General features: G+C 45.9%; 1 protein-coding gene across 2 annotated transcripts in view; it reads left to right on the top strand.

The window, feature by feature from the left end:
• The first annotated feature begins 4,049 nt into the window (after nucleotides 1–4,049).
• The window catches only part of OXSR1 (oxidative stress responsive kinase 1), a 101,488-nt gene continuing 85,114 nt past the window's right edge, over nucleotides 4,050–20,423 (top strand). The window contains exon 1 of one of the 2 annotated variants that reach the window (XM_082046060.1): nucleotides 4,050–4,319. In XM_082046060.1, the coding sequence (XP_081902186.1) occupies nucleotides 4,250–4,319 (70 nt within the window). In that variant the 5' untranslated portion in view covers nucleotides 4,050–4,249. Of the gene's footprint in view, nucleotides 4,320–18,461; nucleotides 18,821–20,423 lie in introns of those variants that run through there. The other variant, XM_082046061.1, reaches the window with a different exon arrangement.

Below are 20,423 nucleotides of genomic sequence, written 5' to 3'. Positions count from 1 at the left end.
GTTTACTTTGTTAAATAATCAGCTGCCGTTCGACAGAGTAAGGTCCCTTCAATCTACCTGGAGGTGTTTCCATGAAGAAAGAACAGCGGGCAAATTTTGTAGTGAAACAAGGTCAGGCACCCTGCTTGCCGACACACATTCTGAACGCAATAAACCCGGCATTGTTGGGCTCCCCCTCACTCCAGCAAACCGTGCCCGTACCAAGCAGTTCAATAAGCACATTAACTGCTGTTGTGTGCAAGAATCGTGGTAGGCAACACACAGTCATTTACAAACAGCGGTTTATGATGCCTTAAAAAGCCTTTAACTAGAAACGCAGCAACAAATACCGTGGCCCCAAGCACCGCTGAGCTGTGACAAGAGCTTCTACGTGGCTGCTCTGAAAGAGCAACTTATACTGGAACAAGAAGAAAATTATATATCCAGGAGTCCACGTGAATAGTAAGATGAAATCTCAATAAATTTAGACCAGTTTTCTACAACCCAAGTATAAACAAGGTTAGTTTATATTTATGCTTGTGATGATACAATACATTAACCATCAAGGATCTTTTATAGGTATAAAGCTGGTAATGTGTGTGCACAGAGTATTAGAATCCTCAGTTCAGGAAAGATATTGAAGTGCTGGAGCGGGTCCAGAGAAGAGCAACAAGGCTGGTGAAGGGACTTGAACACAAGACCTATGGGGAGAGGCAGAGGGAGCTGGGCTTGTTTAGTCTGGAGAAGAGGAGGCTTAGAGGTGAGCTCAGCACTCTCTAGAACTACCTGAAGGGCAGTTCTAGCCAGGTGGGGATTGGTCTCTTCTCCCAGGCAGTCAGCAATAGGACAAGGGGCCATGGGCTTCAACTCTGCCAGGGGAAATTTAGGATAGCTATTAGAAAGCAATTCTTTGCAGAGAGAGTGGTCAGGCATTGGAATGGCTGCCCAGGGAGGTGCTGGACTCGCCGTCCCTGGAGGTTTTTAAACTGAGACTGGACATGGCACTTAGTGCCACAATCTAGTCAATGGACTGGAGTTGGACCAAGGGTTGGACTTGATGATCTCTGAGGTCTTTTCCAACCCAGTCGATTCTGTGATTCTGTAATCACTAACCTATGCGTTAAACATTGGTTTTACGAAAGCAAACATTACATGAATGGAAAAAAAACCCACAACTAAACAAAAAACCAGACAAAGAGCTGGATAGTGCCAGTAAGTTTCACTGAAACAATAAGTATTTGGCCCACAAAGGCAGGAAACCATGTGCCTTATGAGCATGAGAGCATTTTGTGCAAATGTGCCTTGTGTGCCCGTTGTGCAAAGGCTCCTGGGGAACACGAGCCCTGGGGACATGGGTGAAATGCAGGTGTCAGAAAAAAGCCTTGACCATGCAGCAGGATCCGTGGGAGGAGGGCACTGCCTGCTCTCATCACCCTGGAGTTTTACTGGAAGTCAAAATATATGGGAAAGCCCAGCTCTGAGAGCTTTTTCTTGGACTGCAGCCATCCTACCTGAAAGGCGTCTGGAGCTTTTCCACTTCTCAGCCTCCCCTAAAGCCTGGTCCAGAGCAGAGGTGGATACACCAGGAAACTGCTTTTCCACTTCAGATTTCTGCTGAAATTTCTTTTTATTACAACAAAGCACTTGATTCAGTAGCACCACTTCATGGGCTCTTTCATAAAGGCCTTGGCCCTGAGGAGCCAACAACCTACACAAGACAGACAAAATAACACAAATCAGAAAAAGTAAGATGAACAGAATATTAGTGATGAAACAGGAGAAGGTGCCGCTTGGAGACTAAGGATTAAAGGTATTAGTGGAAGCCAGCTGCATTTTTTCATCCCGCTGAATGACTGAATGCAACAGCAACACCTGGCTTTTGAGGGACCGGAAAAGCTAAATTCATTTAAAAAACAAACCAAAATTTGTGGGACCCGGATTCTATGTGAATGAGAGATTTTGATTTAAAAACAGGGAAATGCGTTTTCCACTGCAGAGCTGGGAAACTGAAATAGAACATTCATCTGTGTATGCTCATGTGGCCACTGGCGGTCTTGTCAGTGCACATTTTAAATTTTAATTTAAATCAAAGTCTGGGCTAATTCTTAAAGAACAAGGCTCATTGTAGGCCTAACCCTACCCCACTGATCTAAATCAATAGGAGTTTTAGCATTGCCTTCAGGGGGAGGATTTTCGGCCCAAAATAAATGAATTCAAAATATGGTTCTGACTTTAAAAACACTCTGGTAAAATTAAGCATGTATAAGTCTCTTTGTGTTGTTGTCTGGCTCAGATCCATTTTTAACATGCTGCTAGCTATCAGAAATACGACACTGGCCACCCGAGTGCATGCTCTGGGGTAAAACCTGTTTTTAATTGCTACACAAACCCCTTTTATAGCATGGTTAAAAGATCACAGAGGCAGTAATTAAAGCATATTTAGCAAACATTAAAAATCGCTGAGCAGGGGAATGTTTAACATACACAAGTAGAAAAAACAAACAGCTTTTCAGTTGGAAGCTCTGCCTTGTGGATCGAGACCATCGTAGTTGAGAGCCTGCACAGCAGTGAGATGGGACCGTGGGCCTCTTGCTTCTGTAGGACAAAAAAAAGGGGAGAAGGAAGGAGTTAGTGTCCAGCATTAGGTAGAACAAGTGAAAATACTGTCAGCCCATGTATTTGGCAGAGTACAGTGACCTTCTACAAAGCCTGGTTCATCAGAGGCATCTCAGGAATTTGTCCTAATAAGCTAAAAATATGTACAACTGATGTTCTGTGACTCGCAGTAGTGCCTGACATCAAGCTACAGGAAGAACAGTGACCGGCAAAGAAGAACGAAACTTGATATGGGAATTCTCCATCAGCTCTGATGGTGACTATGACACCTGATAGCCAGGGATGTGCTTTTATCTGTTTTATGTCAGAAAAAAAATAGATCCCTGAACTGCGAACACTTTAAGTCTATAGACAGCAGCCTTAGTGGGTTCACTGTAGCACTTAGCCTCATATTTCTCGCTTTTATTTTTGTTTCCCCACAGACTACCAGATATACTTCTGAATGCACCCAGCTCCAGCTATGGACCTGTGGGTCATGAAACATATGATTAGGGTGTTAAAACCTATACCCGTGAATGCTGGAATTGCAGCGTGAAGCGAGCAGAAGCATCTGCCAGCTGGGAAACTGGAGAATCGCTCATCTTCGGAGGCGGCGAGGAGACAACCAGACCCCCTGATCCCTCCATACCCATCGTAACCCCGGTGCTTATTTTTAAACATGGAATGTGGATCCCCAAAGTGCCTGGGCCGGGTTGCACACCTGCTCCCTGAAGGAGAAGAGGAGCCGAGGGTCATTGGCTTGGGCTTTGCAATCAAAATGTCCTTTCCAGACCAAACCCAGGCCAGGCCGCACCATCACTTTCTGTCCTTCTGTTGGTTGGTTCCAATGTGTCCGACACACCGGGGAGACACCACAGGCCATGTTTGGGAGAGGGGCTGCTGGCACGCTGCTCCCCGGGCCTGCTCCCACCTGCCAGGCTCGGAATCCCCTCACGACAGGCCCGGAACCCCCTCATGACAGGCTCGGGCTCAGACTCGAGCTCAGGCCCAGGCCCCGGCCCGGCCGGCCCTTCCCGCCGCTCCAGCTCCGGCCAACGGCCCCGTAGGCGAAGGGACCCTGGAGAACGACAAAATGTGATTGACAGCCTCCCCGCCAATGGGAGCTGCGCGTTCGGCAGCCGGCAGCCAATCGCAGCCCGCAGTGGCTCTTAAAACCAGCAGCCCCTCCTGCCGCTTTCCTGCGGAGGGGAAGATGCGGGCGGCCGCCATCTTGTGTGTGGCATCCCCGCCCTTCCCTTTCACCCCCTTACAGACTCCCCGCTCCGCCGCCCACTTCCGCCCGCCAGCCCGCCGTACCGGCCCGTCTCTTGAAAGGGGTGGCGGCGGCTGAATAAACCGTGGTTGCGGTGGCGTGGCGGCGGCGGAGGGGCGCCACGCTCAAGATGGCGGCGGGCGGCGCCCCGCTGTGGCGGGCGGGGCGTGAGCCCGGCGGCGGAGTGCGCGGGTGACGTCAGCGCGCTCTGGGCATGGGCAGGTGGAGGGAGCAGCCGAAGTTTGGCCGGCGGTAGCGGCGGCGGAGGAGGCGGCGGGGTCGCGGGGGCTCGGCTGGGTGTCGGGGCGGCCGGGCCGCGCGGGGCAGCGTAGCCGCTTGTCCGCTCCGTCGCTCCTGCGTGGCGCTCCCCCTCGCGGCGCGGCGGGCGGGCGCGGCGCGGCCATGGCCGAAGACCCCAGCGCGCTGCCCTGGTCTATCAACAAGGATGACTACGAGCTGCAGGAGGTTATCGGTGAGTGGCGGCGGGACTGGGGCGCTCGGCGTCTGTGCGGGCCCCGAAGGGGCTGGGGGGGTGTCTGTGTCCCCTCAGCTGAGGGGGCTCCTGTCACACACCCCGTGAAGCAGCGGGAGCGTGTGTCCCCAGCGGTGTGTGTGGGGGGGTCTGCCCCCCGTGTCCTGAGGGCTGTGGGGGTTTGGGAGCCCCTTTGATTAAGTGGGGGGTCTGTTGCTTCTCGCGAGGGAGGTGTGTGGATCATCCTCCCCCCGCGCCACGGGGGTGTCAGTGGGTTCAGACCCCCCACTCCGTGGGGTGTGTGTGTTTGGGGGGGGTGGGCCTAGGAGTGCCCCCTCCACAGCCTCTCTGTGGATGTTGGGGGGCTGGTTCCCCCCTCAGCGTGTGTGGGACCCGCATAGGGTGGCAGGGGGTTGTCCCAGCCTCAGCTTGGGGCAGTCGTGTTTGGGGGCCACCCTCCTCATCTCCAGCCTTCTCCTCTCCCCCTGTGTGTCCATTCAAGCACGGGGGAGCGGGACAGGGCTCACGCTCTGGGGGCTCCTCTGTCCTCAGTGTGAGAATTGGGGTGCGCTGGGACCAAACTCCAGTGCTAACGTGGGCTCTGTCCTTCCAGGGCACCCTCTTTGATTTTAGGGGGACAATTCGTCTCTTTAGCAGTTTGGGAGCCCCACGTTGCTTTGGTCTATGCGGGGACGGATGGTTTTGTAGTGTTGCCAAATGAGCCTTTTATCCTGAGTTTTTGCTGCTGCTGTGGATTTTCATTCATTGTCCTCGCAGCTCGAGGCCCCAGCCCTTGCTCTCTCCATTAAATGATTTTTTTTCTTTTCTCCTCTTTACTCTCTCTTCACTTTAAGCTGCACACTTACCAAAGGCCTCCTGCTGTACTGATTTATTGGCTGTCTCAACCATTTTGTTGGGGTGTGTGTTTGAGGGATATATTGCTCTAGGGCGAGTATGTGACACATCTGAGGTGGTGCCACAGGTGACTCTAAGGTCAGTGCCTCCTGTGTCGTGCTCTCTGGAGACACAAAATAAAGCAGGAGGCAGCAAGACAGGCTGCTGGCCAAAGCCTTTTAGGAAGAAGGTTAATTTTTAGAGCAATCTTTGTGGAGCATGTTTATTTGAAGTTTATAAATGATGTAGTGCTGTTGTGGCCTTCCATCTCTGCCTCGTGGGGAGACTTGTTTTCTGTTAAGATGGGTGGGAGAGTTTGTGAAAATGCTGTTTTAAGAGATTAAATTCTTGGCATTGCTTAAAAGTAGGAAGGAACTAAAGCTGTGGAGCGGGGGGGTGGGAAATCCTTCTGGAAATCCCTGTTGCTCTGTGGGATCAGGCTTTGTCCTCTTCCTTTGCTCGGTGGGAGCAGCAGAGCTTTAGGAAGGAGAAAATGCCCCTGAAAGATGGGAAAGACTAATCCTACAGCTCAGCCCTTTAAACCTCCTTTGGAAAATGCACCCTGGGGAGGATGATGATCAGCCTCTTTGAGGAGCGGGAGATAAAGGTACAGGGAGGAAGGGGGAGAACATCCCACCCATTTGGGGAAAGGGAACTGGATCTGTGTGTGTACGAAATGCTCTTTTTTTCTTTAGGGAGCTTGCGAAGGGGTGATCTGGCAGCACAAACAAGGGTTTGAGCTTGAGGATCCAAGGGTGGGAGCGGAGGGACAGTCGGTCTCTTTGTAGCTGGGGAACAGGATGGGATGGGAACAAAAGGAAATGTAAATGCACTTCTGCTCCTAGGAGAACTTGCTCCTACAGCCTCAAAGTATTAAGAGGAGCACGGAGATGCATTGCTGTCGCACGTTAACTGATGGGACTTGGGGGAGAAATCAGTAAAGGAGTATTTAATTTCACCCGTATCTTTTCCCTGTCCCTCTGTAAACCAAGTTTCTGGAAGTCGCCTCCTCAGTGAGAGATCGTGTTGGCATTCGGGTGTGTGGCGGAGTGCACACTGAATTGTGTATATTGCAAACATATGGTTTCTCTTTTTAACTTTCCTATTCCCCCCCCCGCTTTACTCATTTCAAATATTGGTGTGTCTGCCAGCATCCTGAATGGAGATGTGACGCAAGTTTCCAAGCACATATATGATTTGTGGGACAAAATGTCTCTGTTTTATCTGAGCTGGACTGTCTTGCCTCCTGCTTCATGTCTCCTGTAAACCTCAAGGCGGATTTTTTTTCTTATTGAGCTCTCTTTGTAGAGCTGTATAAGTCTTTCAGCAAGGAACAAAGAGACATCCTGGTGTGGAAAGAGATGAACCTTGCACCAGCGCTTTTAAAGGATTGAACTTGCTTCCTGGTGAAAAATGTCGCTCTTCACATCTAGCATCTGGCAGACAGTAGATTACCAGCTCAGCTATTTTTCCACATCAGAAAAAAGAAAATCCATGTGTAGTCAAATTCCTTAATTTGTGCTGGTTTTGCCCGAAAATAGCCACGTGTGGCTTTTATTTGACATGGATGGCTCTGTACCATTTTGGTGTAGGACCTGAAAGAGCAAGTTTTCTACCTGTGAAGAGAATTTCTGTAGAACTGCCCTCCTGATTCTGGCTAATACTAAAAAAAAAAAAAGGATTACTCAGCACTGGAGATGACTCATGCCATTATAAATGTATGGATTAATGCCCATGGTTATTATACTTGGTTAGTGTTAGTAACTGCTGAGTAGCCTCCTTGGGCTTAAGTAACTTCTGTTCCACTGAATCAGGGAACATTACTTGGGATCAGAACCTGACTTTTTTTTCAAAAAAATATACATGATGGAAGTGAGGGTAGAGGGAGCCGTTTATAGAGCATTTTTATGAAATGTACCCCCAGAGAAGTGATAGTCTTTGCTGGTGAATCTAAAAAGAAAAATGTAGCCTGTGCTGGTGGTTGTGAAGATGCTCTTCTAAGCAAGGATTGCATATAAATCATGACAGATGTCATTTTGAAGCCCCGCCCAAAAAAAAAAAGTTTGATATCATGCTGATCAGGTAGTGGCCCACGAGAGTTCCCTTGGTTCTCACAATTCCTGTTGGAAATGCTGATAGCGGTAGCAAAGTTGATTGGAACTGGGTCATTCTGACTTTTTGCTGCTTTTTTGGAAAGATGAGAATTGTGCTGCCTGTGGCTGTTTGATTTTGGAGCATCCTCTTGGCTGTGAGCGGCCTGTGTCAGAAACAGCAGATAAATGAGTGGTGGGAGTGTTACCTCGCTCGGTTCTTCTGCCCTTTCTCCCCTGACAAATTCCTTTGTAGTCATGAGGACAACTCGGGCTGCACAAACAGATGTGGTGGGAGTTTCTTCTCCCCTCAGAAATCAAGCTTAAATTGAAAATTGAAGTCACAATTTACTGAGCAATTAGGTTTTTTAATCACTTTGGAGTTGCGCTTTGCCTGTGAACGTGCTGATCTTTTGGAATTGAATATTTCGATTTCTAGCTGCGTTCTTCCCAGTGTACATGTGAGCGTGTGTGCGCCTGTGTGGGGGTAATTTTCTTTTGCAGGTATAGAGGAACTCATTAGAATTCAGATTTCCCCTTCCCCAAATTTTACAGGAATGTCTGTGGTCACCCATCTTGTGCTTGTGTAGTTATCTCCTGTACTGAAAAAGTGCTGACATTGGAAAAGAGCAGCTTGTAGATATTCACAGAGTACAATTGAAGTCTGTGAGTGTGAAAAATGTGGTTGAATGGGAGGCTCTTGACCAATGATCACACTTCAAAAAATAAGCTTTAAAAGTTGTGTTGTTACCCGTGAGTCTCATGTGCTCTCTGCAGCCAGTTTCATATGCCTAACTATTTAAAACCCATTCAAGAAAAATGTTACACTCTCTAACTGCTGGAGAACTAAATTGAGTGTTTAGACTTCAGTCTTGGTGCCATATGTTTTATTTTAGCGTTTCCTCGCAGATTCCCACTCCCCCCCGCCCAGCCTAGCTAAACAAAATTGATTCCTACAGCGTATTCCCAGTACTCAGGCTGGTTAATTTATTTGAAGACTTGCTTTGTGTTCTCATTTGTAAACCTTTTCCACTTAAAGGTGGTAGAAAAGCCTTTTTTGTTGTTTTATATTATGTTAAAGCTCATATAAAATCACAGAATGTCAGGGATTGGAAGGGACCTTGAAAGCTCATCCAGTGCAATCCCCCCATGGAGCAGGAACACCCAGATGAGGTTACACAGGAAGGTGTCCAGGCGGGTTGGAATGTCTGCAGAGAAGGAGACTCCACAACCCCCCTGGGCAGCCTGGGCCAGGCTCTGGCACCCTCACTGAGAAGAAGTTTCTTCTCAAATTTAAGTGGAACCTCTTGTGTTCCAGTTTGTACCCATTACCCCTTGTCCTATCATTGGTTGTCACTGAGAAGAGCCTGGCTCCATCCTCCTGACACTCCCCCTTTATATATCTGTGAACATGAATGAGGTCACCCCTCAGTCTCCTCTTCTCCAAGCTCAAGAGCCCCAGCTCCCTCAGCCTTTCCTCATAAAGGAGATGCTCCACTCCCTTCAGCATCCTTGGGCAAATGCAGATTTGTTGAATAAAATGTTAGTGGTCATTTACCATGCTTGGGCACTGAAGTGGGTGATGCTCAGTACCGCAGTTTCTCAGCAGCTTGGACATCATAAGCATATTTTATTGTATATTATGGAGTGAGACTGAATAGCAGGTTCTTCCTGCACCCAGGCTACTTTGAATACTTGGCATATCGAATTTCTTTAAGACCTTTGATACCATTGCTTTATTAGAACAGGACTAAACAGGGTCGATCTTTACCTCTTGGGAAACGAAAGCAGAAGGTGTTTAATGGTGCATGTGTCTTTGTTGGGTGTTTCTGTTGTTTGCTGTCCGATAGGAAGGAGGATAAAGCACTCGAAGAAGCAGACTGGGGATGTAGGAAGCCCAGCGACAGTGAAGGAGCCTGACTGGGAAGAGAACATCGTTGTTCTGCTGATTTGAGGGGAGGGCAGAGATGGTTCCTGCTGCTTCCAGCTATTCTGGGGTATTAAGAAAAACATATGGTGTGTTCCATGTGGAAGTAGTTCACGCTTCCCCATGGTTGGTTTCTGTTGCTTCCAGTACTCCTAGGTTCCTGGGCTGATTAGTGTTGAATGCTTTCATTTCTTACCATTTAAATAGCTTCAGTTTAATTCAAATATCTTGGTGAGTGCTGGGAAATTTGGATGCGCTGAGCACACCTGAGGGGTGGATGTGCTGGCTGTCAAATACATGCCTGGGAGGCTTCATCCTCTGCAGCTGATGAAATCTGGGAGAGGATCAGCTCTTCCCCAGAGCATTTGTCTATTTAAACTTGGCAGCATCTATTTTATTTCTGAGTGTTAGCAGCTTGCCCACCAAGTCAGTGTTTAGAGATGTAACCTTTTATTAAAAGTTGGAGCTGTTTAAAATGATGGGCAATAACACTGGTTGTTCTTACTAATTGTGTTAGCTAATTGCGCAAAAACTGAATTTTCGTCAAATTTTCTTGGAAGATTTCCCATCAAATGGGTGATATCCATCATAAATCTCTGTGGTAGTAAATTTAGCTGTGGACATGCTAACGGAGCGCTTGTAAACTCCGTGTTATTAAGCTTTCTTAATAGGGAGAGACAGACTTGAGAGCTTTGCGGATGTAGAAGAATAGCTGTGGAGCCAGTGGAATTTGACATTGCATAATCTTTTGAAATATCAGGATCCTGGGACTTTCCAGCTGAATTTAGCCTGTTTCCCTGCACCCCTTTTAGAACTGAACAAGTGAGTTGTGGATATGAAGTACTTGGCTCTCAAAGTTGCTGCGGTTTCCTATGACTTCACCTAAGGGAGTTCAGCCTTGACATTTCTATAAAAACCATCAAACGCCGTCTGTCTTTCTGGCTGTCACGCAGGAAGGTCTCGGAGGCAGGTTTAGGTCTCTGTCTGACAGGAGGTCCAAGCTCTTTACCGAAAGGTCATTGCTGTTGGGGTATAAGAGGAGATGTGGTACCTCTGATGTGCAAAATATTGCTTATGCTAATGAAGGGAGCTGTGCTAAGAACAAAATCCAACTTGCCCGATTGAATAAAACAGCTTCACTGTAGCAAATGGTGGAAATACAGCTAAATGGCAAGAGGGTTACAGGTACTTAAGTCGGTGATGCTGCATCAGTATTTCTCATGCAAGTGAAGAGACTGACCTTAGTGTGGGATTCTGTCAACAGTAAGTTTGATCCCTTTGGTTGTCTGGGTGTGGTGTTTGCCTTGAAACACTGCTAATGCAGGGATTTCTTGTGTTAATCATTGCAGCTTGCATATTCTTTTTTTTTTAAACTAAATTATGTGCTCCTGTCACGTAGTACAAGCAGGTAAGGATTTATGGTGACTCAAGTGCAAAAATCCAGTGTGTTTTTTCATGCCCAGTCAATAGTTATAACATCCAGCAAGATTTTTTTCCATGTCCTTTCTTTTCACCACTCCCCAAGGTACTTGAAGATCTTTGTTTCCTGGTGTGCGTCACTGCACACAGAATTTTTGCTTAACATGGATTTTCTTGCAATTAAGAGAAATTCCACTTCAGAAAAAAACATAAATTGAGTCTGTATCAACCTCCACCAAATCAGAGTCTAACATGACTTGCAAGGATTTCATAGACCTCTTTGGTTCTGCACGCTGGCGAGTCTGTCTTCAAGTCTTAAAGGTTTCACAAATCCCATCTGTAAATGAAATACAGCGCTGATTCAGTTTCTCACAGAATCATCAAATTAGCTGAATCTTCCCTCCACACATCCATTAAAGTTTTATACAGCTTGTACTTCATGCTTGTGAAACAACACTCAGACTCTTATAACTCAAGTACCTTTTTTAGGGGATACAGCAAAGCTCTTCTGAATAAGGTTTTAGTTTCTGAGCAAACTTCTGTTTTGTCTCCCATCTGTTTTGCCTTGAGAGCTACTGAGCTGGGGGTGGGGAAGAGAAACATTTTCTTGTTTTGTTTCATGCTAAACTGACTTTATAGCATTTTCCCAAATGGATATTTCCTTCAGGCAGGAAGCGAGTGTATGTAAATTCATCCTGGAGAGAAGAGGTACAAGCAGCTGTTAAAGAACAGTGAGAGCTGAAATACTTCAGTGATCGTCTCTTACTGTAGTAAATTCTCCTTGGGTTTTGCCGAAACCGTACCGCTTTATAGTTATAAATGGTAATTAAAGCACAAACTTTACTCTTTTTACTGCTAGCACCTTGCTATTAATAAAGCTGTGTGGGAGAATGCTCGGTTTCCTTTGCATCCATTCATAGAATTGTTCATTAATTTAAAACTGCGGAGTGAAATTTTGACCTTGAGTGCCCCACTGAGTCTGCGGAGCATATGGCTGGTCCTGTGGTATCCTCTGCTCGCTTATTGTGTGGGAGTATTTAAGTTGCCTTTTATCTTAAGGCAGAATTAATTGACGATTTTTGCTTTTCGTTAGAATGGGTGGTGTTGTCAAATAGGAAAATATTCTAAAAAAACTAGTTGTGAGTGTGGAATCGTATTGATGTGCTTGTGGTCAGGGTATGAGGTTATTATATTTTTTGCAGCAATTAAACGTATGTTTTGAAAACTGGAGTTTTTCTAAACATTGGATGAAAGCTCCATAGTTACTGTTGGACAGGTTGTGCATTTTTATTTTCAGTTTGGTCCAAGTTAAGCTTTTTGCTCATCTTTGGTTTTTGGGGCATTGTATAATAAGCTCATTTTCTTGGCATCCAGGGTTCATTCCAGCTTTCTGAAAAGGAAGCCTTGAAAACGGTGCAGAGTAGTGGAAAATGATGGCATTTCAAAAGCAAGAGAGTAGGTAAATGGCTATGGAATGAGAGCACTTAGAGAATACTTTTATTAAGAAAATGAGCTGGCTGAGCTTGGAGCTGATACCTGTTGAGGTCAGTGGGTTTCGGGCCATCTCCAGCTTCAGGCAGGCAACACAATATTAAGTTATCCTGATGCCTTAACAGCTCATAAATTAAAGACGAGGCTTCTTGTCACAGCGTAAAACACCTTTCCTGCAAAATATCCAGAGATGGATTTAATTATGTCAATTTTCAGAGCAGGAACAGAGAGCTACTGTCGCTTACCTGCTGAGAGGCAGAGCCAGAAAGGACTCCTGGGGTCAGGGAGTCCAGATCCCCGCTATAACTGGTGTCAAATTGTATAATCCCTATACCAAATTAATGAGCGCTTGTGTTTGGAATGGCGCATGTGGGAATTACCAGCACATGTTCTATTAAACAACCAAACTGCCGTGTGACCCTGTCATTGCTGTATGAACAGCTGCTTAATGGATTCCCTGTGACAGTGGGAAGGAGCACAGTCTTCTATAGGATGCATCTATAGCTCAGTCATTTTCTACTCTGCTTGCTTTACATTCAGCTGTATCTGCGAGGACACTACTCCGTGAAGACTCAGCAGAGGTGGTAGAACTCAGCATTTGTGCCATCTCCAAACCTTAAATGTGTTGGCTACAAACATCTCTGCTTTCTGATTCTTTAAGATCTGCCAGTGGAAATTAAATCCTTTGGAAACCTGATGTATTTTTTGTCCTCACCTGGGAGAACTTCACCTCCTAGGCGGCTTCTTTGTGAACCTCTTTCTGTCTCTCACCTTGTGAGGTTGTGCACCAGGCAAGTTGAAAGTTGAGGCTGTAAGTTCCATCCCTTAATTAAAGTAAAAGTTATCGTTGAGGGTGCCAAGTGCTGTCTAATAAATTACTTGCTATTAACAGCTAAGAAATATATGGGTATTGACTTCCAGCAAACTGTACTTGACTAGAAAAAGTGTCTTGAGCATGAACTCTTTTCCTGTTGAACAACTCACTGATGCAAGTCTTTATTTGAACAGCTGAGAGGCTGATGGACTAGCAGCCCGAGCATAGTTACTTGTCCAGATTCTAGGGATGGTTCTCATTAGTCTTAGTTAAATAATGTAATATTTAACTAGTGGGCTAATCTTTTGTGCTGAACACACTAATAGATACAGAAAAGAATTATTAGATCAAGCTATTCTCTGAAAGGATAATAGCCTTCAATGGAGGACATATCAGATGCTTAAAAGCTTATTTACCTAAAATAACCACTGTACTATCAAACATCTGCACTGGATGCAGACAGATTGTTCTGTTTAGTGGAATCTCGGCCAAATAAAATATCCTCTACAGTTGACAATTACAGTTGAGACAGAGTTCAGAGATAAAGGTTGGGAGGGAGGAAAGGAGAACAGTGGCTTGGCTACTGTACCAGGGCTGTGTGTTGAGCCTCGGTAATACCTGATGACAGCCAGCGTGATATGTACATTGCTGCGTATACCATAAAGCCAACTGACAGTGATTAAAAGGGAAGGATAAACTTTCTCCAGTAATATTGCTGTGTTTGGAAATGGGATGTTTGAGCCTGCTTTCCATCCTGTAGAGTTAACACTGCATAGCTGTGGTGCCCTTTAAATTAGCCAGAGATGCTGGCACGAAAGCAAATAAATATAATTGGTTTCAAACTGAAAATCTAATTTAGGCATGCTAATAGCATCTTAAGTAAATGCGGCAGGTCACACAGGATTTGTGTAACTGGCCCTTGGAGCTTATGGTAGTTGCTGCCGTGGTGAAGATGATCTCAAAGGTGCTCCCCAAATTGCCCATGTGCAGCTGGAGGGTGTTTGTATTTTCTAGTGAGGTTCTGGTCTCTTTCCTGCAGTGGTGTTTCTGTCCTTTTCTTGAGGTGGGTTTCAGGTTAATTACACCTGCTGATTTGGGATGTATGCTAGTTTGAACTCGTTTGGGATATCCTAGGGGCTTCGGGAGGCTGGACAGTCACAGCAGCAACCCCTGGCCAAGTCTCTCCTCCATGCTTTGGTGTTTGTGGTGAAAAGGCTGGGGAGAATATTAGGTGGGCTGATACCAATTAATTCTTCTCTTATCCGTGGCAAGTGGCTTTTTATCTGTTTGGGTTTTTTCCTTGCAGTTCGTGTCCCAGTGTAGAGTCAAACCCATGGCAGCTGAGTTCAGTACAGCTCGGTGGCAGGAGGCAGCTCAAAGCCTGGCTTAGCTCTATGTGCATAAACTGGAGACTGGAGGGGAAGCAGTTCATTGCTGGAATAAAAAAAGCAAAGTGACCCAGTGACAATTTTGTAGATAACTTGCTGACGTACTTTGCACGGCCAACCCTATTCCTCACCCTCCGTTCCAGCCCTGGCCTGTGTGACGTTCACAGGCTGACGGTTTTCTCTCCGAAACTGTCACTTCTGTGCTTAGTCTGTCAGGATCCCCAACCTGAGTGTTTGCTGAAGGTGGGGAAAACAAATGACGTTTTTCTGTCTGCCTAAGAGTTATTGAAAGAGATTTGAGAGAACAATGCAGCGTGGGGTGGGGTAAAAAATTCAGTAAGACTCCCCTTCCTTTCTACAGGAACCTTGGCATCGAGTCGCGCAGTTTACAGTAGTGAGATCTTCCTGCAGCTTAGAAATCAGAGAGTCATTTTATTATAATACAGAGTTTGATGAGGCCATGGGGAGATGTACCCAGCTGCAGCTATTGCCCATCAGTTGCTTTTGGCTCTGAAAATGATGTTGAACTTATAAGTGACTGGATATGGGTTTGTATTCCTCTTTTTGAGATTAAAAACTGAATTAAAGACCTGGGCAATATGTAGTGTTGAGTATTTCTGTATTGTTGGAGCATTAGGAGTCTTGAGAAAGACATTGTCTTACATGGGCAGAAACCTCTGAGCTCTGCACACAAGGTGTGGGTTCAGGGCTGTTGTCAACAGCAAGAGCTCTCAGCAAGATGGTGAATAATTCACGGTCAGCAAGTTCATGTGCGGTACAAACATTTTGGCTGTATATCAAATTTGATAGTTGAGTTTCAGAAATCTACTTATTTGCTGAGATTCTTTAAACATGTGGGGTTAATGCTAGAATATTAGTTTGCTGTTGGATGCTGCAGGTGCTAACACGAAATAATTGAGCAAAAATTCTTGGGCTTGGGGAAAATGTTGAGTCTTAGCATAAATTCCTGGTGTGCGATTACTGTTTGAAATAGATGGCCTCACAACTTGCACAGAATGGTGAGCTACTTGAATTCTGGCTATACGGGAATAAATGACCAAAGGTCATTACAAAGAGATACACCTACAATTTAAATGAAACCAACATAGAATTTCACAAGTATTAATAACTGTGCTTTGTTCCATTCCTCCTTCCAATTTGTTCATTGAAAGGTGTAGACTGTAGTCATCACTGTTTGAAACAGAAGTCATTTTATTTAAATCTTAATTCCGTGCCTGGACTTATTACCTCTCAGTTATTGCCCTTTCTCAATCTGTGTTGTCAAGCACATGCCCTGTGTCTTAATTTATGTGCACTCACCTTTGGCGTGAACCCAGCTAAATGTTGGCAGCACTTGGCTGTGCTCAAGATAAGCCTGAAAGGGGAATGAACGTGCCCGGAGAGGTTGTGGAGTCTCCTTCTCTGGAGACATTCAAACCCACCTGGACACCTTCCTGTGTGATCTGCTCTGGTGAACCTGCTTGAGCAGGTGGGTTGGACTGGATGATCTCCAGAGGTCCCTTCCCACCCCAACCAGCCTGTGGTTCTGTGCTGCATTCAGTGATGGGAGTTACGCCGGGTTGAAGAGGGAGTTGGCATTTTGACATGGACCCTGTGGAAATGTGAAGTTTTGGAATTTTTTATTTGAAACAGCTGTTTTGTTTACCTGTAGGACTGCTGCGCATACATAGTGCAGGTGTCTTCATATATAGTGTATACTTATGCCAGTGGAGATTGCTGCTTTTCCTCCATCCCCCCCAAAGGCTTTAAAATTGGCTTCCCCACAACTGTTCAGTTAAATCTCCTTTTGCTTTCTGGCTTTGCTTATGCTTCTTTGTTTTAATAGATGATTTATTTCTTCTCTGCACTGTGTTAGCGAGTATTTCTTTCCCTCTTCTTAGTATCTTTCTGCCCCTGCTGTAGATCAAATACTGCACGGCTGGAGCTGAGCGAGGCTGCACCAAGTTAGAATTACAGAATCACAGAATGTCCTGAGTTGAAAGGGACCCACGAAGATCATCGAGTCTAACTCGATGTTAATCTCAAGTTAAACCTGGCCTCTTACTGCCTCTGCCAGGGTTTTAAATAGAGCATTGCTGTCTTGCGCAGTGAATGTGCTGTCCTTCAGCTTGAGGAGAAATAAATGTAAAGCCCTGGTTCCTCTCTCTGGGGGAAATACTATTGATAGTAAATCCGTCTTGGGAGAAAGTGGTGGGAAGGTCTGTTGGTGCAAATCTGGGAGCTTCCCGGGGTAGGTGCATCTCTGCACCCCTTGTGTTACTGTAGGAGGGGAGCTCTGCTCACTCTTGGCGTCTTGCAGCTTTTTCGTCATCCTGGCCATGGATTGCTCTGCTGCTGCTTTAGTTTCCCCACAGGTTTCCCAACCAGAACAAAGCTGATGGAGTTCTCCCTTAGTGGTTTCACTGCTGCTTGCAGTGTTTGTACCAGTGTCACTCTGTCACCGTGCTGTTTGGATTTGTGCTGAGTAGTGCTAAAGCACCTGAGTGATCTTCATGCTGATCCAGGGCTGTAACTTCACTTCTAGTATCACTAACATTTGCACCACTCTTCCTGCAGTACTGGGCTGGGTAGATGACAATTTTCTATGAAACCTTTCTCCTTACTGTAGGTGAGCAGATTTTTTTGGTCCTCTCTGTGGCGGTATTAGGAATATGTCCGAGCCCCATTATGAATTCCCTTTGGTTTTATTAATGCTATTTGGAACTGTCAGCGTGGATTTCACCTTCCATTCTGTAGCAGAAATTTGACACGTAGTGGGGAGATGGCTTGAAGAACTGTGACCCTATTCAAGGACCATTAATATTGCATTATTTCACTCTTCCTGAATCATGGGGCTTGTGCCAGGAAGACTTTTGACATGCAGTGGACTCTTCTTTCTAAGTCCTGTTTGGGGAAAGAAGTATTCCCATCCCATACTGAGCTGGCTACAAATTGAAGAGTAGGCTTTTTTCCTAGCTTGTTTTTTAGAAGATGCTTATTCTTTGCAAGAGGACTCTTTCCACTGGGGACCTCAAATGAGGTGGAGAAAACAGAGGCATAACTTTGCCTTCATAGCAAATGGACCAAACAATGCAAGATCAGTCGGAGTTTGCAATCTGGTGTTTAATTTCTGGCTTAATTAGATCTGTATCTGCCCCATGTTCTGTAAGAACGCGTAGGAAATTTTATTGCCAGTCTTGTGGCTTCTTGTTTTATTGCTGTATTGTCCTTGGAATGAGTAACCACAAAGCAGGGCTCCCACAGCTCTTTGGCATAAGGTTGTCAAAGAATTGAGGCATCTGGAGATGGAGGTTTTTGTCCCTGTGCCTGCAATGGAAGCTGTGAATAGAGTCTGTGTTATGAAGTTTTAAAGATCTCCTGGGCTTTGGGTGTCATTTCTGTGATCTGCAGTGAGGACCATTGTCGTCACATCTGTGACCAAGAGACCTTGGTGTACGTGTGTGATTCCACAGCTGGATCTTCTGCTTGTTGTTATAGACACATAATTCCATAAAAATATGTTGAATGGAGCAAACTGCTGCTTCTGCAGCTAATCACAACAGGTTGATTTATTAGGTTGGTGTAAGAGAAACCCTTGGAGAGATCATGCCAGGGCCCACAGGACATGGTTCTGAATTATTTTTATATATATTTTCTTTTTCCTGAAACTGGGTACCTGGAGCCTGAAAGCCACTGCTGGGTCCAGAGCAGCCTTGCAGGGAAGTGTTTTGTGTGCATTGTTCATAAGAGGAAAACCCGGGGGCACAATTATAAACAGAGCCTGCGTCATGAGCGGCTTTCTGGCACCACGCTCCCGATAGCACAGGATGGATTCCAGATCTCGCTTAAAAATAGAGAGGTCGTGTGTGTGTTGGGGAACGGTGAGAGGAGAGGGGAAGGTTGTGCAGAGGTGTCCAGCTGAGCCTGGTCTAATGCTGGGAGACACTTGGGAGCAGGACTTATGGGGGCAGGTTCAGGATTTCTTCAGCTTTAGAAAAGTTAATTAAGGAGGGAATGGTGTTGCTGCCTTGATTGTCTAGTGGGAAGTTACAGAAGAGATGAAGCTGGACTCTGCAGAGATGTGCAATGAAAGGCTGGAGCTGTGAGCAATGTTGGGAAATCTGATTAAATAGTGAGGTGAAAAAAAGCCTTACCATGTGGGCGATCAAGCACAGGAACAGCCAAAAATGTTGTGGAAATATCTATTAAATATACTCAAAATTAGGCTGAATTTGATGCTGAGGAACCTGATTTAACTTGGGATTTGGCCCTGCTTTCAGCAGGAGAGTGGACTAAAGGCCTCCAGGGCTTCCTTCCAACTTGAATTGTTTCTAACATTCATTTGACGCTGGAAGAACGCGTTTCCTCTACAGAAGGGATTTGATACAACATTAAGATGAAGTCTGATGCTCTGAGACTGTAATGGAAAATGTCCCTTGTTGATTGAAACAGTTGTGTGAGTTTTCTCATCTCTCAGGGTACCTGAAACTCAGTTTCCAGCAGTGGGATGGATTTGAAGCTTGGGCAGCACTGTGTGTTTTTGTGTTCTTTCTATGTAGCTGCTTAAAATTGCCATTGCATGTGATGGGGTAATAGTGTTCTAGAGCCAAGATTTGGTGTTTGTCTTGTGATCATTTGGCCTGGCCGTTCGCATTGCTGAAGCAGATATCTCTGCCAAAAGGACCTCCGGTTTTGATTGTGCTCACTTGGGAGGAGGCATCAGTGCAATTCATCTCACTCTTACTGGGAGAGCTGTGATGTCCTTATGTGGCTGCTAAGATTTGGAAACAAAGTGTATATGAACATGCTATGTCCTCAGGTCAGTCTTTCTGCTCTTCCAAATAGCCTAGAAGTCATTGATTTTTTTCATCCACTTGAACAAAGATCTCAGAGGGTTTATTTTTTTTCTTTTTAAATTTTATTTATTGTTTTTTAAACAAGCTTCATATAAGTTATGTGACAAAGTGGCTGCAGAAGAGTGTCCAGCATCCCATGAAGGCAGCTGGAGGATTTCTGTGGGGGGTTTCTCTCAACTTAAGGAGAAATTCAGGCTGGAGCTCTGGATGCTGAAGGTATGGGGAGCATGATGGATCCAGAGGCCCAAAGGAGATACCCTGGGAAATCAGGCCTCAGTAACTACATGCTTGGGGAGTTTTTGGTTTCAGTTGTTTTCATCCTTTCAGAGGTTGGTTTTAGTTCAGAAAGAACCATTTAATCATAGAAATGTGAAAGAAGCAAGGGTGAGAAAGGGTATGTTTTCCCCCTTAGGCAGTGTTTCCTAAAGCAGGTCATGACCCTCTTATGCAGGAATTTTGCAGCTGCTATCCTGAGGGTTGGAACCCTGTCTGGGAGCCTCCAGAGGCAAAACCAGGGGGTATTAAACAAATTCTAATACCCACTCGGGGTCTCTTTCCTCCCCCTCAGCTCTCAACAAAACGATCTGCTTTTCAGGAATAAAGCAGCAAGTGTTTGGCCGTGCCCAGTTTTCATTGTTTTGCTAAGCCGTTCTGCTGGAAGAGATTAACTAGGGAGGGAATTTTTCTCCGAAAGCTGATCTTGAGGGAGGCGGAGGGAAAAGCCTCAGTGCTGACCTTGATCAGAGTGTCTAGAGGTGGGGAGTGAACACGGCCTGAGCCCAGGAACATTAACTCAGTGCTGCCCAGTGCGTTGTGGCTGCGCAGCCGGCGGGACCACGGCTGGCTCTGGTCACAGCAGTTCTGTTGTGCCCCCCCAGCATAAACTGCCTCTTTGGGCTTTTTGTTTTCCTCATTGAAAGTGGTTCATAGCAGCCAGGGAAATCACTTCACTCCCCACCTTTCCCCATGTAGCTGTTACTTGCTCCTAGACTTGAAAATCATACAGTGTCCTGAGTTGGGAGGGACCCACACATATCGAGTCCAGCTCCTGTCCCTGCACAGGACAAGCCCACAGTTCACACCGTGTGTCTGAGGGTGCTGTCCAGTCTCTTCTTGAACACTGTCAGGTTGGGGCCGTGACACCTCCCTGGGGAGCCTGTTCCAGTGTCCAGCACCTTCTGGGGGAAGAACCTTTTCCTGATGTCCAACCTAAACCTCCCCTGGC

Source organism: Streptopelia decaocto (assembly GCF_964273445.1).
Source record: "Streptopelia decaocto genome assembly, chromosome: 2".
Taxonomy (NCBI): domain Eukaryota; kingdom Metazoa; phylum Chordata; class Aves; order Columbiformes; family Columbidae; genus Streptopelia; species Streptopelia decaocto.
This window is presented reverse-complemented; position numbering and strand designations above follow the sequence as displayed.